Genomic DNA, 21,234 nt, shown 5'->3' on the forward strand with positions numbered 1-21,234 from the left:
ACCGATTTCTACATGATGAACTTACATTTCGAATTAGGAACAAAATCTGTATGATATATGTAGGAAATTAGGTTACTCGTTGGGGAGGGGGGGCTTACTCAAGCAGCAATCACAACTCCAGTCAGGGTGAAGTCAACCTCTCTGAACATGCTCAATGTCAAGAGCAAAAACCTTTAATACCATTTTCATTTCAAGATGCAATTCCCAACAAAGGTCTGATTAACAGGTCCTTGTGATACGATACCACCCCTGCAATTACCAGGTAAATTATCCTGACACTATCATGAGCTTTCATCTATAGAATTGGTAATCATGCACAAATCAATGTCTGAACACTGATCGCCTTAGGCTATTCCAACATTCTTCCACAAATAAAATCTGCCAGATTTTGACTGGCGTACTACATCTATGGAACGAGCTTAAGGTGGAGTTCTAATCCATATCTCGTAATTACCAACAAAACTTGAATTGATGGGCTAAGTATGTCTATAACTCTTATTTAACAATAGACTCCCTTTAAGAACTCGTTTGCAGCTTTGGGTCCTGCTACACAATGAGCGATGGGGGCTATATGGACAAATGCTTTTTATGTATGTGCTATGACCTTTCAATAAAAGATTTAATAATAAAATAAAGGACCTAAGTTACAAAGATACGTCGGCACCTAAGTGCAATTTAGGAGTGCAAACAGCAGCATTTACTAGGACAGAATCCAGTTCCCCAGTCTCAGAAATGGTAATAGAATGATTTTCTCTTGGTACTGCAGGCTCTCTCACAGAGATTCCATTCGAGATCAATGGGGGACTTACAAATTGCAAACCTATATTTGTGTTCCTCTTCCACATGTGTAGACATACACTTGCGCAATTCTCAAAGTATAAATGGTTATACAAGTTAGAACCATGAAAATCTATGTTAGATGCAGATTCCAAGGATTACTTGGGAAAGTTTTTGTGAATTTGAACAAATTTACAAACTTATACGTGAATACATTTCATAATTAAAACACAAAGATTCCGTGACTCAGACGCACAGACTTCACCCCTATAATGTGCCCTAGCTTGACCATGTCTTAAAGTATCACATGAAGTGGGTATTCACTGCAACGTGCAAGCCCCACATTCCTAAAAAACACACACGTGTCATATCACTATTAGTCTGCGAGTGTTCTAGGCTCTCACTCACTACTCAATCCTATGGTACCAGTGTCAACTAAGACCAATAAAGAGAAGTACATAATTAAAGCACGATTATTCATTGATTGTAAAAGACTGCTAAACAAGCAGGACATTACCTGACGCCAAGAACACAATACCAATTCTACCTTTAATGAAACTGAGACAAGATGACCCACTGCCTGTTTAAGTGCTACCTGTGAGCATATAAACCTACCTCCTGTTGGACTTAACGCACACATAATGAAGAATTAACAAAATATTTGACTGCACCAGACTAACAAAGCAAACCATGAAGACAAATAAAGGTTTCAAGTTACTGATATTGTAACCAGAAGTCACTATAAGAAAGGCCCGTCAATGAAAATAGAGGAACAGGAAGAATATACTTTACTGAAATACACTTTTTGAATACTTCAGAGTAAAAGAAAATAGTTAAAATAATATTGAAGCCATATTTAGAAAAAAGCTTGCAGCTTGAGAGGAAAAGTTACTTACCTTTCATAACAATAATTCTGGTAGGTACTGTATGTATCTGCAGATTCGTCACCTCTTAAATGTCCTCCAGGAGCCAGATTGAGCCAGATTTGTTTTTTAAACTCACCTGCAAAACACGTGGTGCCAACATCTGTGACTCAAATCCAAGCTCCTGCCTGAATCACCACATAATAGGAGACACTACTGACGTACTTACATGTGCCACCAAGTGTGAGGAACAATCGACATGGAAGAGGCGACAATACCCAAAAGGAGTATTAAAGCCACACTCCCTCCAGTAACATAGGAATCAGTCTGAATATCCCGAAGTCGCTGGGGAGGCAATGAGAGAGATGGTGTCCAGTTCGGAACCAATAAAGAGTAGAAAGCTGAGTAGGTAGAAGGTGAGATGTGGGGAGGTTAACTGAAAGCTCCAGATCTTGTCAGGTGATCACAGTCTGACAGTGGTCCAAAAACAGCTGTCTTCAACAGCCAATCATTTAGGTATAGAAAAATGAAAATCACTGGCTTGCATTGATGCTCCATTGCCACCACAGTGACCTTTATGAAGCACAAGTGGGCTGATGTTAATCTGAACAGGAAGACAACAAACTGATAGTGGGTGGAGCATGCTACATAATTCAAGTATTTTCTTTAGGACTGCAGGATTAATACATCACAGTATGCTTACTCCTTGTCATCGGACACTATACAGTCCTCTAGTTAAACAGCAAAAGGACCTGTGCCCTGTTTTGAACTTGACCTTACGATGGAAGTAGTTAAGAATACAACGATCTAGTATGGGATGAAGACTCCGATCTTTCTCCGAAACATGAACTTAATGGGAGTAAAAACGCTACCCAATCTGGTTTTCAGAACAAATTCTATGACTACTTGCTCAACAGAGTCAGAACCTTATCCCACACAAAAGTCAGCTGAGGTGAAAGAAGAAACCTAGTCAATGGGAAAAAACAACTCCCAGAATGGAAGGGCATAGTGCGATCCTCAATAAATTTAGGAGCTGCTACATCACTTGTAATGGCAGAAATTAACCCTCAATAGGCCACTGTACAGGCTGGTGCTGTAAAAAAGGCAGGCCCCAGGAGAACACACTTAACTTGCGTGAAACTTGTGAGCAGGGAAGCCAGTGCCAAGGAGCACTTGACACTATTGGAAGTGCTCTAGGGCTGAAGAAGCTTTCTCGCTGAAAAGGTGAGCTTCTTTAAAAGGGCACAACCACAAGTTTTTGTCTGAACATTCTTAAAGAACCCAGTGGAATCATCATGCATGATGAGAGATGGCAACTGAGAAACCCATGGACTGTGCCACATATCCAGCCAGAACATAGGATTTTTGGGGCCACTTCTACACATCATGTAGCACTTCATAAAAAATGGCTACAAAGGTGGTTGGGATGGTTTATAATCACCAACTATGCCATCTCCCACAGAGCCTGGAGGTAACAAGCCAGATGGCATGCTGCATTAGTGGATTAAACAAACAGGCTACCCAAAGAGAAGACCTTCCCCTACTTTCAATCTGTTTAGACGCTTCACCAGTAGGAAGTAACTTTAATGTGACAGGCTTCTGTTTACAAGAGGAAAAGGCCTGCACAAAACAACTCACTGGAGAAGGGCGAGCGATCAAAACATTTTGGTCACCCAGACCAGACTATGTTGACAGGCAACCTGACATTTTATCCCAATAGCAGAAACTGGATTGCTCCATTTGACCAAAATGGAGTCCTTCAAAGCTTCTCTAAATGGAAACAAAAACTTCAAAGTAAAGGAAACAGGCATTAGAATTACCATTAGGAGATAAACGTTCTTCTTCACAGCAATTATAGAACTTCACCAGTTCTGCGCAAAACGGCTGTAAACAATACCACCTTATCAGTAGAAGGACCCAAAGGACACTCCACATCCACTTCAGAGGAAGTATCCAGCTACCGGCATACTTTAGGGTCAAATATTCACCCACAATCATACCAACAGAAGAGAGAGAATTGACAACCTCACCGCTGTCACCAAGGTAAACAACTAAAGTATTCATCTTGAGTCTGTAGAGGGATTCTTTAGTCGCCATCTGCTGCAGCTGATGAAAATGGCATTTGTGTTTCGAAAGTTTGGCACTGTCTGCATTAGATTTAAAATCAGTGCCTGGAGTGTTGTGGACGGGTCCGACCATTGATACCGGTGGCAGAGCAACCAGCAAGGTGTTCAGTGACAGAATAGGTGTTGCCAGTGCAGGAATGGTGTCACAAGGAGGTAGTGCAGGGTCAACTGGGACCAGGGACAAAACCATTGGCAAAAACCCATTGAAAGGTCCTTGGGGACAGAAGGCACACCTCAAAGAACTTGAAAGAAGCAGAAGATGGCCAGCACAGACTGGATGGGAGCTGCAATCTAAAGGGAATCCAGGTGCTGGGAAATCTGGAAAAGGAGCAAGACACACTGTGCCTAGAGCAAAGTCCCAAGAAAAATGCATCTTCCCCAATATACACTTCGAGGACAATGCATCTTCCCCAATATAGGCTTCGAGGACAATGCTGAGGCCAAAGTCGGGGAAAGATTCTGCCGACTTAAAGGCCTCTACGAATAAGAAGCAATGTCGAGAATTCTGCTTGTGGTGCTTAATGTGGGATGACTTGTCTTTGTACTTGGAAGCAGCAGGCGCCAAAGACCTACTTGTCACAGGCAAACTGGAGAGAGATGTGCAGCAGGATCTGGAGCACGACCTGAGATGGAGAGGGGTCTGGAAATCCTTCTAGGCATGCGTTGCCTCAAGGTGTTCAGTGATCTGGGTGAACACTTCCCGGTCAATACAACCTGGAGTTATGTTTGGGTACCAGGCATCAGAGAAGGACTGTGTGGGTCTGGAAGTGATATCTGTTTTTTGGCAAGAACAATACTGTTTAATATTTGGTGGAGATGTACCGGATACACCCTGCAAAACAACTATTTTCAAGGAATACGTTCAGAGAATTACAACTCCCAATAGGCGTTGAAGGGGATGTGGAATATAAGGAACAGACATAAGTATGCTGGGATGGAGCAATATACGAGTCTGAGGTGTCACAGATCCCGGAGCCCAGTCTGAGCTGCGGTACTACTTTTTTAAATGGGAGAGCTATTTCCACTTTTACGGATCCAGCCTTGCACACAAGGAGGTGATTCAAGAGGCAAGCAGTCTGTAAGTAGAATTATCCATCAGAAATAAAGTGTATTGAGGCTTCAATTTCTATTAGGTCATTAATAGTTCTAGCTCCCTGGTTTGCCTGATTTCAGACTTCTGAAAGCATACAAGGGAAACATTACAGAAATGGTGTGGCTGGTTGCTGTAACTCACTGTCTACTAGTTAAAGCAACTTTGACAAATCAAAATGTTTTTAGCAATGCACTCTACTTTTTTTTTTTATTAAAGAGAAGTTTTGTTTTCTCACTTTTTCTTATTTACCATGGGAAGCTTTCTCCCATGTCTGTATATCTTCTACCTTAACTTCTACTACAAAAGCTTGCCAATACAATATGCCTCACTAGTCCAACCTTGTAAATTTACTATTCGAACTTGTTACAGCAAAATTGAGCTCTAGTCTGTGCATGTAGTGGAGGGCCTAAATTATAGTTCTTTTCAAAGTAATTGCCGTCAGACTAATAGGTGGGTTTAAAACCTAATTGTCATTTTAAAAATCTGTATTCGACCAAAAGACCTAATACATCCTAAAAGTGAGCACCTTACATTACTGTGGATCAGCAGGGTGTCAGAAACAACTGGTGAACAGTTTTGTGAATCACAATTCTTCCAGTTGTTCGCCTACTGCATAAAGCCAACCCAACAAATATAGGGCAGACCAACATTGCTTTCAGGGATATTAGTTTGAAACAGTTTTCTTCTGCATAACACATAGGCTAGCCAGATCACAAGACTTCTTAAAAGAAATACCTGTGAGCAAGAGTCAATTGAAGTTTAATTAATTACAAGCATAATCTACAAAAGGCATGGATCTTTTTGAAAATTTCAGTAACACTGGTGAACAAGCATCCGAAGACAGAAGCCTCTTCACAAAGGAATGATCAAGAATTCCAGTGTTATATTAACTATTGCGTTGTTCAAGGCTAAAAACATATTCTGCTTTAAAGCTTTTACAGTCCTAACAATAAATCAAGGTATCAACCCACAACATACTCCTACCAAACAGACCAGTCTCACAGGAAATGTCAGGAATATATTTGGTGGAAATGTGGTTTCAACAAAACTACCCCCCCCCCCCTCTCAACTTTATGGCCCTCCAATTGGGAACATTATTTCCCTAGAAGAAATCCCCACTTTGGCACCTTCACGACCTCTCTTCCTTCCCAGAAATCACAATTAAAACTGCCATACTGGTGGATTCACAATACCACAAAGATCAGAATTCTTGTGTGTTGACTGCATTTTCCATGGCTATTTTCCTAAAACGACCTAGTACTTTAAACAGTCTGACCCACTAGCAGAATATCTAGAGGTCTAAAGTGCATCTTTAGACAAAACATGTCTGTAGATCCTGATTCTGTTGAGCAAATCTTCGTTTTTGTTATTCTCAAGTCACTTTTCTAAGCATTGAAGTTTAATTTGGGGGTGCAAAACCTTGTGTATCAGGACTTATGTAACTATTAATAAATTCATCGTTCATCTCTGAAAATGTAATAATCAACAAAGTACTACATATCAGACATACTTGTAGCATTGAATTAAGATACATTAACTTTTCTTTTTTTTTTAAAAAGCAAAACTATTCAATGGTTTTACCTTTTACTGTGAGATTTTCAATTCCACATTCAAACATAATCCATCCCCATTTTTCCTGACTGGGACCAATCTTTGTTGAATCTGTTACAGCCGGTTGCTCAGTTTCATCAACAAACGTGAACTCATCAAGTTCTTCCAGGGTGAAGAGGACCTTTGATTTTTCAAATGGGATGGTAGTGATTGCGCAAGTTCCAGCATCTGAAAAACAAAATTTTTTAACAGGGATCCTCCTGATTACTATAAATTTCCAGCTACATTTAACTTGGATTTTGTTTGAAATCTCTTTTATTATATTTCAATCAACAGTAGCATAGAACGTTTACAATGTTAATTAAAGCGTCAAGCAAGGAGACTACCAGAGCATCAGTCTATGTCGTTACAACAATGTTAATCAATCCGCTAAGCACTGTCCAGGATTGCACAAATAACAGGTAGTGACATTATCTATATACAGGGAGTTATGCCAATAAAGATATAGCGACTTAGTTAATATCATACATTTTCCTCCTTGTGCAATCGTTCTGCAAGTGGTAGAAAACAAGCCCATATAACCACTACAATGAAATAAATAACAGAAGAATTAAGTCAAAAAGTGGAAGAAAAAAGGAAACAAAAGAAGAAAGTGGGGAGAGTCCCAGGCGAGGGAGGGTGGTGAGAGAGAGCGATGCTCACGCTGCTGTGATTAGAGATATATCTAACCTATGGCTCTAGGAATAAAATTGTCTAATATAGAGGCGTGGGCAGGAAGAAGGTGCAGCAGACATTTAGTGAGGCCTTTACTTGATTTGCCTCACTCCGAGGGGTCCTCCCGTCTCAAGAGCAAAGCATCTTCAAACAACTGAAGGGGTCAATGCACGCGTGGCTCCTAATGAATTTTCAGTATTATGCAGCCAGGGCCTAACTTGATAGTACTGAAAGTCTGCCCTAAGAGGAAGGTGGCAGTCCTGCCTACATGGGTCAAATGTTTCAATGGTCTTTCCCACAAAGACGTCCGCCACCGTACGACACTCTTGTGCAACAAAGTCTTGAAATGAGTTGTAAGGCCGGAGGGAACTCGCGGTTACGTGCCAGAGGGGTGTTGGGGAGGGGAATGAAGTAAGCTCATAGATGATCGTTATCCTGTCCCATATCACCAAGAAAGTTCTTGTGGGAGTAGTGATATATGCACCGCGTGGGCGTGATCTCTTTGGTAGCCAAGCCAGGTCCCACAAAGTCACCACCCTTTCCATGTGAAACCAGTGCTTTCACGAACCTCCCACTCTGAAATAAAGAGTAAATGCGATGCCCAGTAGTGGACAAGGAGATTAGGACATGCAAGACCCCCTCGGTCTTTTGATAACATCAAAAGTTTTTTTTAGAGAATCTCAGTCTTTCCTTGCCCCAAATAAAGGAATTAAGTTCGACCTGAAGGCTTAGGATGTCCCGATGAGAGCTAAAGCTTGGAAGCGCCTGGAAGAGATACAATAATTTGGGCAGGATTGACATCTTTAACGCATTGAGACGGCCCAACCACGATATTGGAAGCAACTTCCATCTTCTAAGATCCTCTGGGACAGAACGTCTGTACTCCGGCAAGTTAGCCTGAGTCCAAGAATCTAATGTGGCTGTGAGGTCGAGTCCCAGATACCGAATAGAATGAGGAGCCCATTGGAACGGTGAGTGGACAGTTAGCTCTGCATTTTTCCGGAGGGGAAAGGATAAGATTCAATATCTGTGACTTATTAATGTTGGTTTTAAGCCCAGAGATTGTTTCAAATTTGAAAAGTATGAGAAGGAGAGCAGGAGGGAATTTTTGGGGTCAGCAAGAGTCAGGAGAAGGTTGTCTGCAAAAAGAGCAGCTTTATGTGCAGTTACAGCAAATGGGATGCCCCTGATCGCTTCCGAATGGTGTATTGCAATAGCCAAGGGCTCTGTAGCCAGGGCAAAGAGCAAGGGCGACAAGGGACATCGCTAACATGTTCCTCTGTGGATCCTAATCGGGGAGGGAGTAGGCCGTTAATTCTTATTCAGGCCGACGTTGAGCTATAAGAAGCCATTATACGAGATATCATAATTGGTCCTATGCCTATCCTGCTCAATACTGCCCTAAGATAGGTTCAATCCACCCTGTCAAAAGCTTCCTCAGCATCGAGCAAGAGGGCAGGAATATTACGCCGGTGGACCTTCTCCACCAGGTGGGCTATCGGCCTGATGTTGCTGCCCCCAGTTGTTGGTGTATGAAGCCGGACTGGTCCGGGTCAACCAAACCAGGTAGTTAAGGTGTCGGGCGATGTGCTAAAATCTTTGTAAATAATTTGGCGTCCACATTAAGGTTCTTTCCCCGGTTTAGGGATGAGGGCTATTTGCGTCTCGGCCATTGTAGGAGTCACACTGACAGTCGGTGAAGGAATTAAATAACTGAAGCATCGGAGCCTACAGTTGGGGGAAGAAAAGACGGTAGAAGGAGACTGTAAGGCCGTCGCGCCCTGGAGATTTCCCTAGCGGCATGCTTTTTAAGGCCTTTAAAAGATCTTCCGGGGTAATCGGGTCTTCTAATTGCTGGGCCTGAGACGAATGCAATGATTCCCAAGTGCACGAAGCAAGGAAAGGCTCAATCTCCTCTAGGGAGACCCCGCCTTGATCATAGAGGGATGTAAAAAAGGATTAGAAGGCTCGTTGCTTGTCCGCTTCCGAAGTGTCCATTGGTCCCCTCCGATCTTGATCTTGGAGATGTGGCTCTGAGAGTCTTGCATACAGAGCTGATGAGCCAATAGGAATCCCACCTTGTTCCCCCCTTCTTAAAACCTTTGTTTCAATTAATTGACCCCAAAGCGAGGATAGGCATTTCAGACACTGTCTGGAGTGGTCAATGTGTTACTGTGTCTCTAATGTTTTAATGTCGCAGGAAAGCCGGCATCAACCAGGCGAGATTCGGGCAATTGAAATTGAGGTAATGACACCCCGGATAGTCGCCTTAAATGCGTCCCAGAGTACCTTGCCACTAGTGTCAGGGAGGTAGTTGGTTTCAAAGTAAGCCTAGATTGCCTAACGTATTTCAGCCACATTAACTGGACCCCGCAAGATATGTGGGGGAAGCCTCCAGCGAAGGACTGAACATGTCTTCGTGTCCAAGCCTGTCAGGGTGATTTCAAGGTGGCCGTGATCCGAGATCGATACGTCAGATATGTATGCGGATTCTAACGAACTAATAAGTGATTGAGATAGGAAGAAGTGGTCTATGCGCAAATAGGACCGTTGGACATGTGAGTAAAAAGTACAATCCCTTGTGCCTGGTTCTGCATAACGCCATACATCTAGAAGCCCCAAAGCCTCAAATAATGCTTGAGCTCTGCAGACATGGCTCCCATTCCCTGAAAGGCAGACGAGCTGCGATCCATGCCCGGGTCCCAAACAAGGTTAAGTCCCCTCCAAGAAGAATCAGGCCAAGTTCCTGAGAAACCAGGTCCTTCAATGATGTCCTAATGTAAGGGTCCTACGAGTGGTTAGGTGCGTAAATGTTGATTAATGTGAGAGGTCGGTTGTGGATAAGCACTTGAAGCTTTAAGTATCGCACCTCCCTATCGCGGACCATCCGTGGTCCCTGTATGCATATGCCTGGCTTAAGGAAAATGGCCACTCCCGCTGTCTTAGACGACCAAGAGGCCCATGATTGGCCAGGATATTTAGGGTGTGTCATGTGCTTTGTGTCTGCCTGTAAGAGGGGAGTTTCCTGTTAAAAGAAAATATCTGGGTGCTGGATCAGGAGATAGCACCAGACCTGCTGCAGTTTATTAGGCGCATTTAGCCCCTTCACATTAAGAGAAAGACATTTAACCTCTGCCATGGTCATTTATATGCGAGAGCGAACGCCATTTACAACAATACCTCCCCACCCTCTTCCCCAGAAGACCCCCCAATCCGCCGGCAAGGTATAGCTGTAGATGGGAAATGTGAGTGAGGATACGTCTATTGAATGAGGACACTCTCCACGGTCAATACCGTATGCAACAAGAAGGCAGCGCAGCAGAGTAATTTGCGATTTCCACCCACTAATGGACTCACAAGGAAGAGGGGAAGGAGGGAAAAGAATAGAAGAAAAACAGAACAATTCAAATACAAAACAGGCCAACAGGTCCCTAATCCACCATTCCAGTCCTGGAGAAGCCCATTGGTGTAAACAAGAGAAACTCTGAGAAAGTCCCTCCTCATATGGACCAAATGAATGGTGGAGGTGCCAACAGGATCATATCGGTGGTTGCTACCAGTCCGTCCAGCAGCCAGACCATTCTATATTAACGAGGAAAAAGGCTTAGTGTTCCCCAAGAAAGTCCTGAACCTTTAGAGTACAATGCCATATACTGAGGTGGGTTAAGCTAGGTGAAAGAGAACCTTTGTGATAGATAACCATACTCCTAGATCAAAGAGTGAACCCAAAATGGTCATAGTCCCAAAAAGTTTTGGACTCATCTCTCTTAGGCCAGAGGTTCAAAGTGTTCTATGAGGTATGGAAACTTCTTGACAAGTCCCAAAAAGTTTTGGACTCATCTCTCTTAGGCCAGAGGTTCAAAGTGTTCTATGAGGTATGGAAACTTCTTGACAAGGTAGCAGGTGAAGGGGGGCCAGAAGCAGGTTGAGAGCGAGCTGGACACCCAGCCCCGCCCATGGACTGAAAGGGTAACATTTTCTGTTCGTGGCATATGCAGTTGTAGATATACATGCTGTGCACAGACTGTATAGCAGTTCTTCTCAAAGCGGTGGCTAGCCAGAGCATGTTGCAAAAGGTTGAAAAAGCGTACGAAGGACATCTTGGCCAACGATAGCGTGTTGGCCAGCTGAGACTTCCACACAGTAAATCTTGGTGAAAGTGTGTGGAGTACACCAGACAGCTGCTTTGCAGAAGTCAGCTATTGGAATGTTACCCAAGAAGGGCATAGAGCCCCTTTTTTGCACGTACAGAGGGGGTCTTGGAGGAGTAGGCAAAAGTCATTTAGCTTTGGAATAGGTCTGACTACATTTGATCAACCAACATGCTATTCCCACATAGAAGAGAGCACGGCCCTTGTGTGATTTGTCAGAAGACAAAGAGCTGCTGTGACTTACCAAAGCGTTTTGACACGTCAATGTAATACAAGAGGGCTCTTTCAACATCTAGGGCCAAAGTACAATCTTGCAAGGAAAGCCCTTCGTACAACTCAGATCCGGAGGGCTTTCCTAGCGAATTGTACCATATGAGTACGATGCACCCATATGGTGACGGACTCGGTTCGCTCGGACTTCCATTGAACTCTATGGGAGCCTGTATACTGAACACGCACACAGGTTCCCATAGCAAAAAGGGGTGGATGGGGAAAAGCGTACATCCTGTTGCAGGTACTCCATGGTGCCCACCACACTGTGAATGCATGGAAAGGGGGACCCATGGGTATCCCCACTGGACATATTCGGAGGGCCCCGGGTGAAGGGGGGCCCGCAACAGCTCCCGAAGTCAGATTCCCACAGCCGTTTTGTCTTGCTGAGACCGAGTCAATACCGCTGTCCGAATCATGCATCGTACTCGCTCGTTCGGAAGCCGGCTACATTGCGCGGCATGATTCAGCTGCGAACTAATCGTTCTGCCAGGATTGGGTTCAGAAACAATTCGGTTGATGCAGACGAGATCTTCGCATTGTTCAGAACGGGTAATGATTTGGTCAGAAACATAGGCTCCGAATCGGATTTGTTCGTTCCGGAACCCGTCTGGAGGCCTTCCTAGCGACATCCTACTCAGGCCCCTAGTGTGTGAAGAGCCCTCTCTGCCACGGTCTCTGGACGAGGGAAACACACTGGGAGTTCAATAGGTTGATTGAGTCGAACAAAGAAACCACCTTAGGTAGAAATTTTTGATTTGTTCTAAGGACTAATCTAGCAGCATGATCTTGAAATAATGGTTCTTCAAGTATAAGTGTCTGACGGTCACTTACACATCTAAGGCAGGAGATTACTACCAGGAAGGAGTAGGTTACCTACCCTGTAAGCATCTATTTGTAGCGGGTAGTGCTGCAGATTCATATGGTATGCATACTCCTGCCATCTAGTATTGGGCCCAGACTTGGCATGTTGTTTTTCTCGAGAATCTTTTATGGTCGGCGTAGTCTCTACTTCCCCTTGAGTCATTGCGCATGTTCAACGGCTCCTTTCTTAGATAATGTTTTTTTCAGCTGCCATATAGGAAGTGAGGATATAGTCCTCTAGCATAACTTTGCTACTGAACATGCTGTATTTGTGTGTATATGTGTCACCATTTAATACCTGGAGTGGAGGCGGGAGGATGCATGTGAATCTGCAGCACTACACGCTACGAATTGATCCTTACAGGGTAAGTAACATACTTAATTCGTAGCATGTGTTGGCTGCAAATACACATGCTATGCATGGACTGTAAAACAGTACCCCTCTCACATTTGCTTGAACTAATTTAGGACTGTTTGTTCGACTAGAGTCTGTTGTCTTGTTTGCACATGTACACAACAGTGTTTGGTAAAAGTGTGTGGGTTTATCCACGTTGCTGCTTTGCAAATGTCAATTAGAGGAATATTCCCTAGGAAGGCCATTGTTGCTCCTCCTTGTTGCAAATCGGTCTACACTTGACTATCCTGATTTAGAAATAGCACTATCTTTGCGTGGATTGAAAATGATATAAACAGCAGCTTTGTTTTTCTGAAGGGTTTTGTTAATTCCAAATAGTACATAGAGCACGTTTGACATCAAATGTGTGTAATGCTCATTCTGCTACTGTTTCTGGTTTTGGAAAGAAAATGGGCAAATCCAAAGTTTTATTTAAAAGAAAAGGCGGTATGATGTTTGTACAACATTTTGATTTGTGTGTAACACACTTTGTCTTGAACACTTGAAAAATATGGTTCTTCAATGGTGAGTGCATGTACTTCAAAGGATCTTCGTAGGGAAGTTATCGCTACAAGGAAAGCAATCTTCCATGTTAACAACTGTATTTGACATTTGTGTAAGGACTCAAATGGTAGCTTCATGAGCTTTGTTAACACAATGCTTAAGTTCCATGTAGGTACAGGTGGGATGACTTTTTAAACCTTCCATGAAAGCTTTAATGACAGGGATGCAGAAAAGTGGCTGATGCTTCCTGTTTTGTAGGTATGTAGCATTGGCTGATAAATGTAGACTTATCGAAGTGTATGCCAATATGTGCTTTTTGCAGATGCAACAAGTAACAAATTAGTAGTTGTTCTGTTGGAACGTGCATTGTTGTATTGTTTGTATTGTTGTGTGATCCTGAAGAAGGTGGTTGGACAAAATTATTGCCCACACCGAAACGTGTATTGACCGTTTTAAAGAGTGATCACAGCTCACACTACTACAATGGCCAAAAAAATCCAAACTGTATTTTCCATTGTATTTCGTTTTTTGTATGTGTGGAGTGGCTGTTTCAGGGTGTGAAGGTATACTATGATTGGTGGTGATTCTGGATGCGTGTAGGAGTGAGTGCATTGTTGCGTGGGGTATATTTATTTTAATGCACAAAATATGTCTAACATTTCAGTTGTACTGCATTTAATCAAAAGTAATTCATGAAACAACTTATCAAAGTTATGTGAAATTAACTGTGGACTAGTTCTGTATGTGTTTATTGGTGATATCAAGTACGATATAAAATAAGATATAAGAATATATTATGTTTGAGAAATGAATTTGCACATCGAGTGTAATTCTATTCAGGGATCCGAACCATAAGCACTTTATAGGCATACACGTGAAATGGGACTTTGCATTTTTCTGCTGCCATCACAAAGATGGCTACTTCTGAAAAAGTGTATTTCCCTCAGTTTAGACCACCTTAGGAGTGGTACTAGCCTGGGAGTTGCACGCCTACCTAACTAGCTAATTGTCCCTCCTGTCCAGGTGCCAAAGGGGCTCTGGACAAGGGGATCAGTTTTCTCTCCTGTGAGGGGGGAAGAGGGGGAATTCGTGCTGTTGCCTTTAGGGACCCTCTTTAGTACCTCAGGCCCTAGGTACCAGGGGTACCATTTTCTAAGGACTTATAGAGGGTGCTAAAAGTTTTGCCAAGTGGGGAAACAATTGTACAGTTTTGGGAAAGAGCTCTGACACTGGGGACCTGATTAGCAGTAACACAGTACACTTCCAGTCGAAATCACATCAGTTACCAGAAAAACAAGCATTTGCAATGCAATAGGTCTCGGATTTGCAAAATTTTGAGCTATTGGTATTGTAAATGGCAATGCCTTTTATTTATGTGTTTTGAAAACCTGCAAGGAACGACTATAAGTACAAAGTGCACATAAATAAAAAGTATTGTGTTTTACAATGCCAATAGGATAACGTTTCTAAAATGCAAGACCTTTTGCATTGCAAATGCTTGTTTGGTTAAGCTATAACTAAAAATAAAAATAAGGGCACTTTTATAAACGTCTCCTTTTCAAGTATAAACAAGCACTGGCGACTATTTAAGCTGTGTAATTAAATTTCACACAATATGAAGCAGCAAATGACAAGTGTAAACTATGAATAACCTCGGATGAGTTTGTCTATAGAGCATTACTATATATTTGTGTATATGTACGCCAATATTTACATTTTGTTCAGAGACTGGATCAGACTTTGGTGCCGAGGGGAAGGGAACAGAGGACAAAGGCTGAAATGTGTGCAGCAGACGTCTGAAAGCTGTGGATATAAGTAGGAGTGAAGAGCTGGAGTAGCTGAAGCTAGCAGGGAGAGGCCAGTATGTTCGAATGAGATCCCGAGGGGTGACACACCTCACCTTTTATAAACTCTGAAGGTCTGGTTAGCTGAAAACATTTTGCCCTGATGCCGGGGGAGCGTTCCCTATCATCTTCGGGGCAGGGCCTACAAGTCAGTCCAAGCACTCGAGCCCCGGAGCTGGCCTGCCCACTACGGGCTGTAGAGGCTAACGTGGATTTATATCCCACCTAAAGATCCCGTCCTGCTGTTTCTAATACTGCTTGGACCCAACATCTATACTGCCTATGACTTTGACAAGCAGCCTCCAGGTGTTAACATTAACAATTTAGGAGATTTTTCTATATAAAATGATCAGCACACGAACAAACCATGAGAGGGTATTTTAAAGGAACGTGTGTAGCTCCAACTCTTTCGCGCCAGGATACTCTGGAGTAATGGAGCGCGTTATAAAACAGCAAATAATAATAATAATAATAATAATAATAATAATGACCTCATTCGACCCCAACGCACCTATTACAATATCTATGAACAAGCACTGCCGGTGGGTGTGGGGCGCTGCAAAAGGTACATGAAAAATGCTGACGAGTAAGATATACTAAACACAGGTTTTTAACAGCTATCCTTTAAATCCAAAGTGGTCAAATGAGGGAGCATAGACCTTTCATTCGATGGGTTGTTACTACACTAGAAGCCGGAAAGGTGGGCTGGAGTTGTAGTGCCATTCTTTTAAGCGAAATTTACAGTCCCGATCTGCCAAATTTAGAGCGGTCTGTAAAGTGCCAAAACCCGTTCAACAGTTGTCCAAAGTCCCACTCAAAGAAAAGCCTAGCTAAAACAGTAAAAGTACTTCCGCTACTTAAATAGAATTTTATAACCATAACAAGGTAGGAGAAACCATACCCTTTCTAACAAAATACGTGACACTGCCTGGTGTTCGCTGCTGGCACAAACATACTCCTCCCAGCCCCCATGTTCCGGCCCCACTACTGGACTCTCCCAGCCTGGAGCTCCGCCTCCATGGAATTCTTTTGTGGGGGGAGGGCTAGGAATTAGGAATTCTCAGCTTGTTGTGTTTAAAGGCCCTGGGCAGGGGGGGGATGGGCAAGCAGCCTTCAAATACAAGCAGTGGGGAAGGAAGAAGCAGCCGAGAAAAGGAGCAAATGGCAGCTGAGCGCGAGTGCTGCTCGAGTGTTTTTAAAAGGTGCATTCCTAACTGAGTGCCTTGGGGCACTTACGCCTCACCCTAAAGACATGCACCCAAGCAGACTTCAGCACTACAGTGGGTCGCACGCATATATATGTGTGCATTTGTAGTGGATTAATTAAGTAACAGAATGAAAGTAAAGCACCTGAAATGTAATCATCAATAACATGGTTACTTTAACTCACTCCAACCGGGCCAGCAGAGTAAGAATAGGACACTGATAAATGCAAAGACAAAACGCGGCATGCCGCTTTAATATGCAGAACCAAACAAAAGTGGGCAGCCACCATATTCTTGCAAGGACGGGGTGGAGGTGGGGCAAAAATGAGGCCAGCATTGTAGTGTGTTCGGAGCCCTCCGGGGCCGCATGGACTGCTTCTAGCTCTATGCACCCTCAAGCTTTGGGATGTTCCCTATGGAGAGCGGCTGCGCTTTAAAGCTGATTTAGCATAACCGAGAATTCTGATCCCATTTGCGTTACTATAAAAAAGAAAGGGGTGTTCTCTAAAAGAGGCCAGTTTTCTACACTTCACTAAGATTTTAAAAAAATGAAGATGCTGATTGGACTCTGCATGGATTTGTTCGCAGTGGTGAACCGCATCTGAATATAAGTGAGGCTACTTCTGCTCAATCTGCATACTTTAAAGGGCCAGCCACGCGAGAGACTGGGAATGACACCTCCACCTCATTGGTCAGATGGAGGTAATAGACGCCCATATGAGTCTTGCCAGGCCGCTCAGGCCCCCGCTGGGTAGCATCTGAACAGCAGAGACACAGAGTAAATCGGCCCCCATCTGCTGCTTGGAAAAGTGGCCCCATAGCTGCGTCTCCGATTCTGGCACCTCGCCTATTGTGTGGCATCTACAGAGGCAAGGCTAGCTTTGGCACTTCAAAGTCATGTGCATGCTAGGCTGTGACGACATCCTTTGTCGGGTCTAAAGGAAGGAACCCTATCTGGAAGACAGGCACAGATGAAGTTATGGTGCTTCTTCGGTTCTGCGACAGAACAGATTCCAGCCTAAGGGTTATGTGTTTTGGTAGTTACACATTAAACTTGTGCAAGCTGTAATTACGGCCCAAAAAAAAATGCGGAGTCCCACAGCCATTTTGCGTGAGACTTCCCAACCGACAGGGCTTCAAAGAGCAATGATATAGGAGAACCGCTCCAGTAGCGTATATGGCTTTGAACTACACACACATCACCCTCGGCTAAAAGCGCCTAGCATAGTTGAAGCCAAGCAGACAGAAAGTCTAAGAAACCCCCCAAGGAGTGAAGAAAAAAAAAACAAGGAAACCTGACACCAGACAGATGGCCCTGTGCGACCTGCTGACTCCCCAGCGATTCCCTCGTGGGAGCGAGCACAAGCATATGGTGCCGCTGGCTCCCGCAAGGAAATCTTTAAACGTGCACGCCTTGCAATAGAAAGCAATGCAACGCGTGCACGTTTTTAGGGAGAAAAGCAGATCGATGACATGAGGTCCTCTCCTATGCAGCGCATGCGTGCTGCGTAGGTGAGACCTAAAAGTGGGGTTGACCATATCAAAAAGGGCTACTTTCCTATGCCATTCAACAGAATGAGGAGGAAGGGCTCTGGGGAATCTGTTGGTAAAGAGAGTGTTACAGAAGATAAGTAACTTGTAGATCGTTTTAACCACAGATTCTATGTCAGGACCGGAGGCTTCAGATTATACTTTTCTCTCTCTGCTGTTTATTCAAAAGTAACAGCATAGCAGCCAGAAAAGCAATAAACATGGAAAAAATATCACATATGCCCAACATCGGGCTAATAAGAGTAACAGAAAAAAATCAGAACACATTTAGGGAACTACATATACCATCAGTCCATGCTCATAGACCTTCTATAGTGTCCACAGTCCTTAAGGTAGGGCGTCCATCTTGTGGTCTCTTCCTCTTTCTTCGCTGCTTCGAAGCCAGTTAAGTGCTTTTTTCCTATGCTCTCCTTCGTTGTTGCAACTGTGGGGGTGTTTTGGGTTCTAAGCACTATGTATTTGTAGTTTGGCTTAGGGGTTCTTCATTGATATTCTCGTTCGCGCTTATCTTTCAGAGCTCTTGTATTTTGTCGCGGAGACGTTTCGCCCCCGACGCGGCTGTCCCCGAGAGTTGCGGCGCTGCCTCCTCGCCGCTAGAGGGAGGCGTCGGGTCTCTTTTCTCCTCAGCGTGGTTCCCTGTCAGACGGGAGCCGCGCTGAGGAGGAGAGCCACAACGGAGCCTTCCTCTGCCGCCTCACCTTGACGCCCTGTTGGGTTGTATTGCCCCAATTTTGATTACGCCCTTGACGGGTCTGTACTAGCGGATTACCGCAATTTACGCCTTCGGGCTGTACCTTTCCAGCACTTTTGGTGGTTAGTCCGCTTGCCAGCGTATACCTTAGCAAGCGCGCTGGGAGGCGGCTTCGGCCCGGTCTTTTGCTAAGAGGGCCTGCGCGCTGGGTGGAGTGCTGCCCCTATACTCCCTGGCTCGCCAGTGACAAAAGCCTTTGCTAGCCTTCGGTTGGCCTGGCTTTTGTCAGTGCCAGTTGAAAACTTCCACCCTTCCCGCAGCGTAGCAAAATAGGCAAGCATGGCGGAAGGATATTATGTAGAGGAGGAGGAGACCCATCAGTATTTGGGGGACGATGAGTTTTATGATGCAGTGGATCTATCTATCTACAGGTGTGTACAGGAGATAGTGGGGCCTATGGAGGATTGGCTCTCGGCCCGTATAGTGGAGGAGTGCGCGAAGCTGGCTACTGCGCCAGTGGGTGCCCCTGCGGGTTCCAAGTCCCCTGGGGAGGGACATCCACCAGCACCCAAGAAGGTCTGTAGGGACGGCGGCTCGGGGGGTGAGCCGGGTGTGGATAAGGACGCCTTCGAACGCCTAAGGGATGCGTTTTTATGCTAAGGCAACTGACCCTGCCCCGGCGTCGCTCCTGGCCCTGAGCCCTTCGGTGCACACGGGGACAGCCCCTTCCTCTCCGGGAGGGCTCTCCCCTGCGGACACCGACGACGACGAGGATTCAGTGCGGTCTTGGCGCCCGTCCGCTGCTTCGACCGAATTGCCTCAGGTCTGCTGGACCCGGACGATATAATCCATCAGAGGTCGGCCGCCTGGACGCCGGGCGACAAAGTCGCGAAGTTCGTGGCGGGGCGCCTCCGCAAGCCTCTAGAGAAGGAGGCACATAGTTGCCTGAGGGGAGAATGGCCGCGTCCAACACTCGAAGGGAAGGTGGCCATGACTCCGGAACTGGACGGGAAAATGACCACCTTTATGGCAAAATTTGTAAAGGACCCTCGCAAGTGCATCAACCGCTCTTGGCGGTCATGCCAAGATAAGCTTTTAGATACCATAGGCCCCCTGACGAAAATCTTAGATATGGCGGAGGAGGCCAAGAAATCGGGCTCTACCATAGCCCCTGACGTTTTATCTAATTGGGCACAGAAGGCAGTCATATTCTTGGGCAACGCCAACTGCGCGCTCTCAACTGAACGCCGGCGCTCGCTGCTCATTAAACTAGATCCCAAGTTAGGGGATCTGGCCTCTTCAGAGGCGGGAGCAGTAGCGCAAGGCGGCCTGTTTGGCGACCCGTTTATAAAAGAACTGGGGAAGTTTGTTTCCACCTTTTCCTCCCTAGACAAAGCCCAGTCCACCATCAAAAGGGTGTTCCAGCAGCGTTTTTCTAGGGGGGCCGGTCGTGGTAGGGGCCTCAGAACCAACCCAATAAAGGGCAAGGCTTCGGCAGAGGCCAGTACAACTCCTCGGCCAATTACAACAACTTTTATCCCACCAAAGGCCAACGGTTTCGTGGAAGAGGCGGCTTCAGGAACGACGCAGGAAACAATAGTTCCCACGGTGAGTGTAATCCCTCCGGACCGAGTGCTAATTGGAGGGCGGTTGGCTTGTTTCCCGGAGGCCTGGGCGGCCATCACGAGGGACGCCCGGGTTCTTCAGACTATACGAAATTTCCGTATAGAGTTTTACGATCAGCCCTTCCAGGTGAGCGCTCCGCACCCGATTGTTTTCTCCACAGAAGCTGGGCGGTTGATCGACGAAGAGGTCTCAGAGCTGTTACGCAAAGAGGCCATTTGTTGATCAACGAGACACCCCTCCGGTTTCCTCAGCAATGTTTTACTAGTGGAAAAGACAGACGGGGGCAAGAGGCCCGTTATAAACCTTCGGGAGTTCAACGGCTGGTTAGTGTACAACCATTTCAAGATGGAGGGTATTCACCTCCTGAGAGATGTGCTTTTGCCCAATGACTGGATGGTCCGGTTAGACCTCAAGGACGCTTATCTGGTGGTTCCCATACACCCGCCTCACCGTCGATTCCTACAGTTTCTCTGGCGGGACCAGATTTTCGAATTCACGGCCCTTCTGTTCGGACTTTCCTCAGCCCCCTGGTGTTTTACCAAGCTGCTACGCCCAGCAGTGGAGGTCCTTCGGAGCCAGGGCATTCAGATGATTGTCTATCTGGACGACATCCTGCTTATGGCTCAATGTCCCAACAAGTTGGTGCTCCAACTCGACCAGACAATTTCTCTGTTGCAGGGTCTGGGTTTCATTGTCAACAAGGACAAGTCTGTCTTCACCCCCTCCCAAAAGATGGTGTTCCTGGGGTTTGTGGTGGACTCGGTACAGGCGTCTCTGAGCCTTCCTTCTCGGAAGATGGCCAAGATCCGGCACGTGCTTCGACAGACGATCGCCAAGTCCCACACGTCCCTGCGACAGATTGCCAGGGTAGTAGGGCTTCTTTCATCCTCGAGTCAGGCAATCTTTCCGGGGCCACTTCTTTATCGGGCCCTTCAGCGCCTCAAGGCTTACCTCAGAGGGGGCCTGACTTACGAGCAGTTGGTTCCTCTGTCGGAGGAAGTGAAAGGAGA

The 21,234-nt window shown here is 45.2% G+C and overlaps 1 protein-coding gene across 15 annotated transcripts in view; it reads right to left on the reverse strand.

Moving 5' to 3' along the window:
* Positions 1 to 21,234, reverse strand: part of BLTP1 (bridge-like lipid transfer protein family member 1) — a 1,831,302-nt gene that overhangs the window by 1,208,117 nt on the left and 601,951 nt on the right. For all 15 annotated transcript variants that reach the window (XM_086962202.1, XM_086962209.1, XM_086962198.1 and 12 more), the window contains one exon: positions 6,441 to 6,638. In XM_086962202.1, coding sequence (XP_086818328.1) covers positions 6,441 to 6,638 — 198 coding nt within the window. The remainder of the gene's footprint in view (positions 1 to 6,440; positions 6,639 to 21,234) is intronic.

This window comes from Lissotriton vulgaris, chromosome 3_1 (genome assembly GCF_964263255.1).
Source record: "Lissotriton vulgaris chromosome 3_1, aLisVul1.2, whole genome shotgun sequence".
Lineage (NCBI taxonomy): Eukaryota > Metazoa > Chordata > Amphibia > Caudata > Salamandridae > Lissotriton > Lissotriton vulgaris.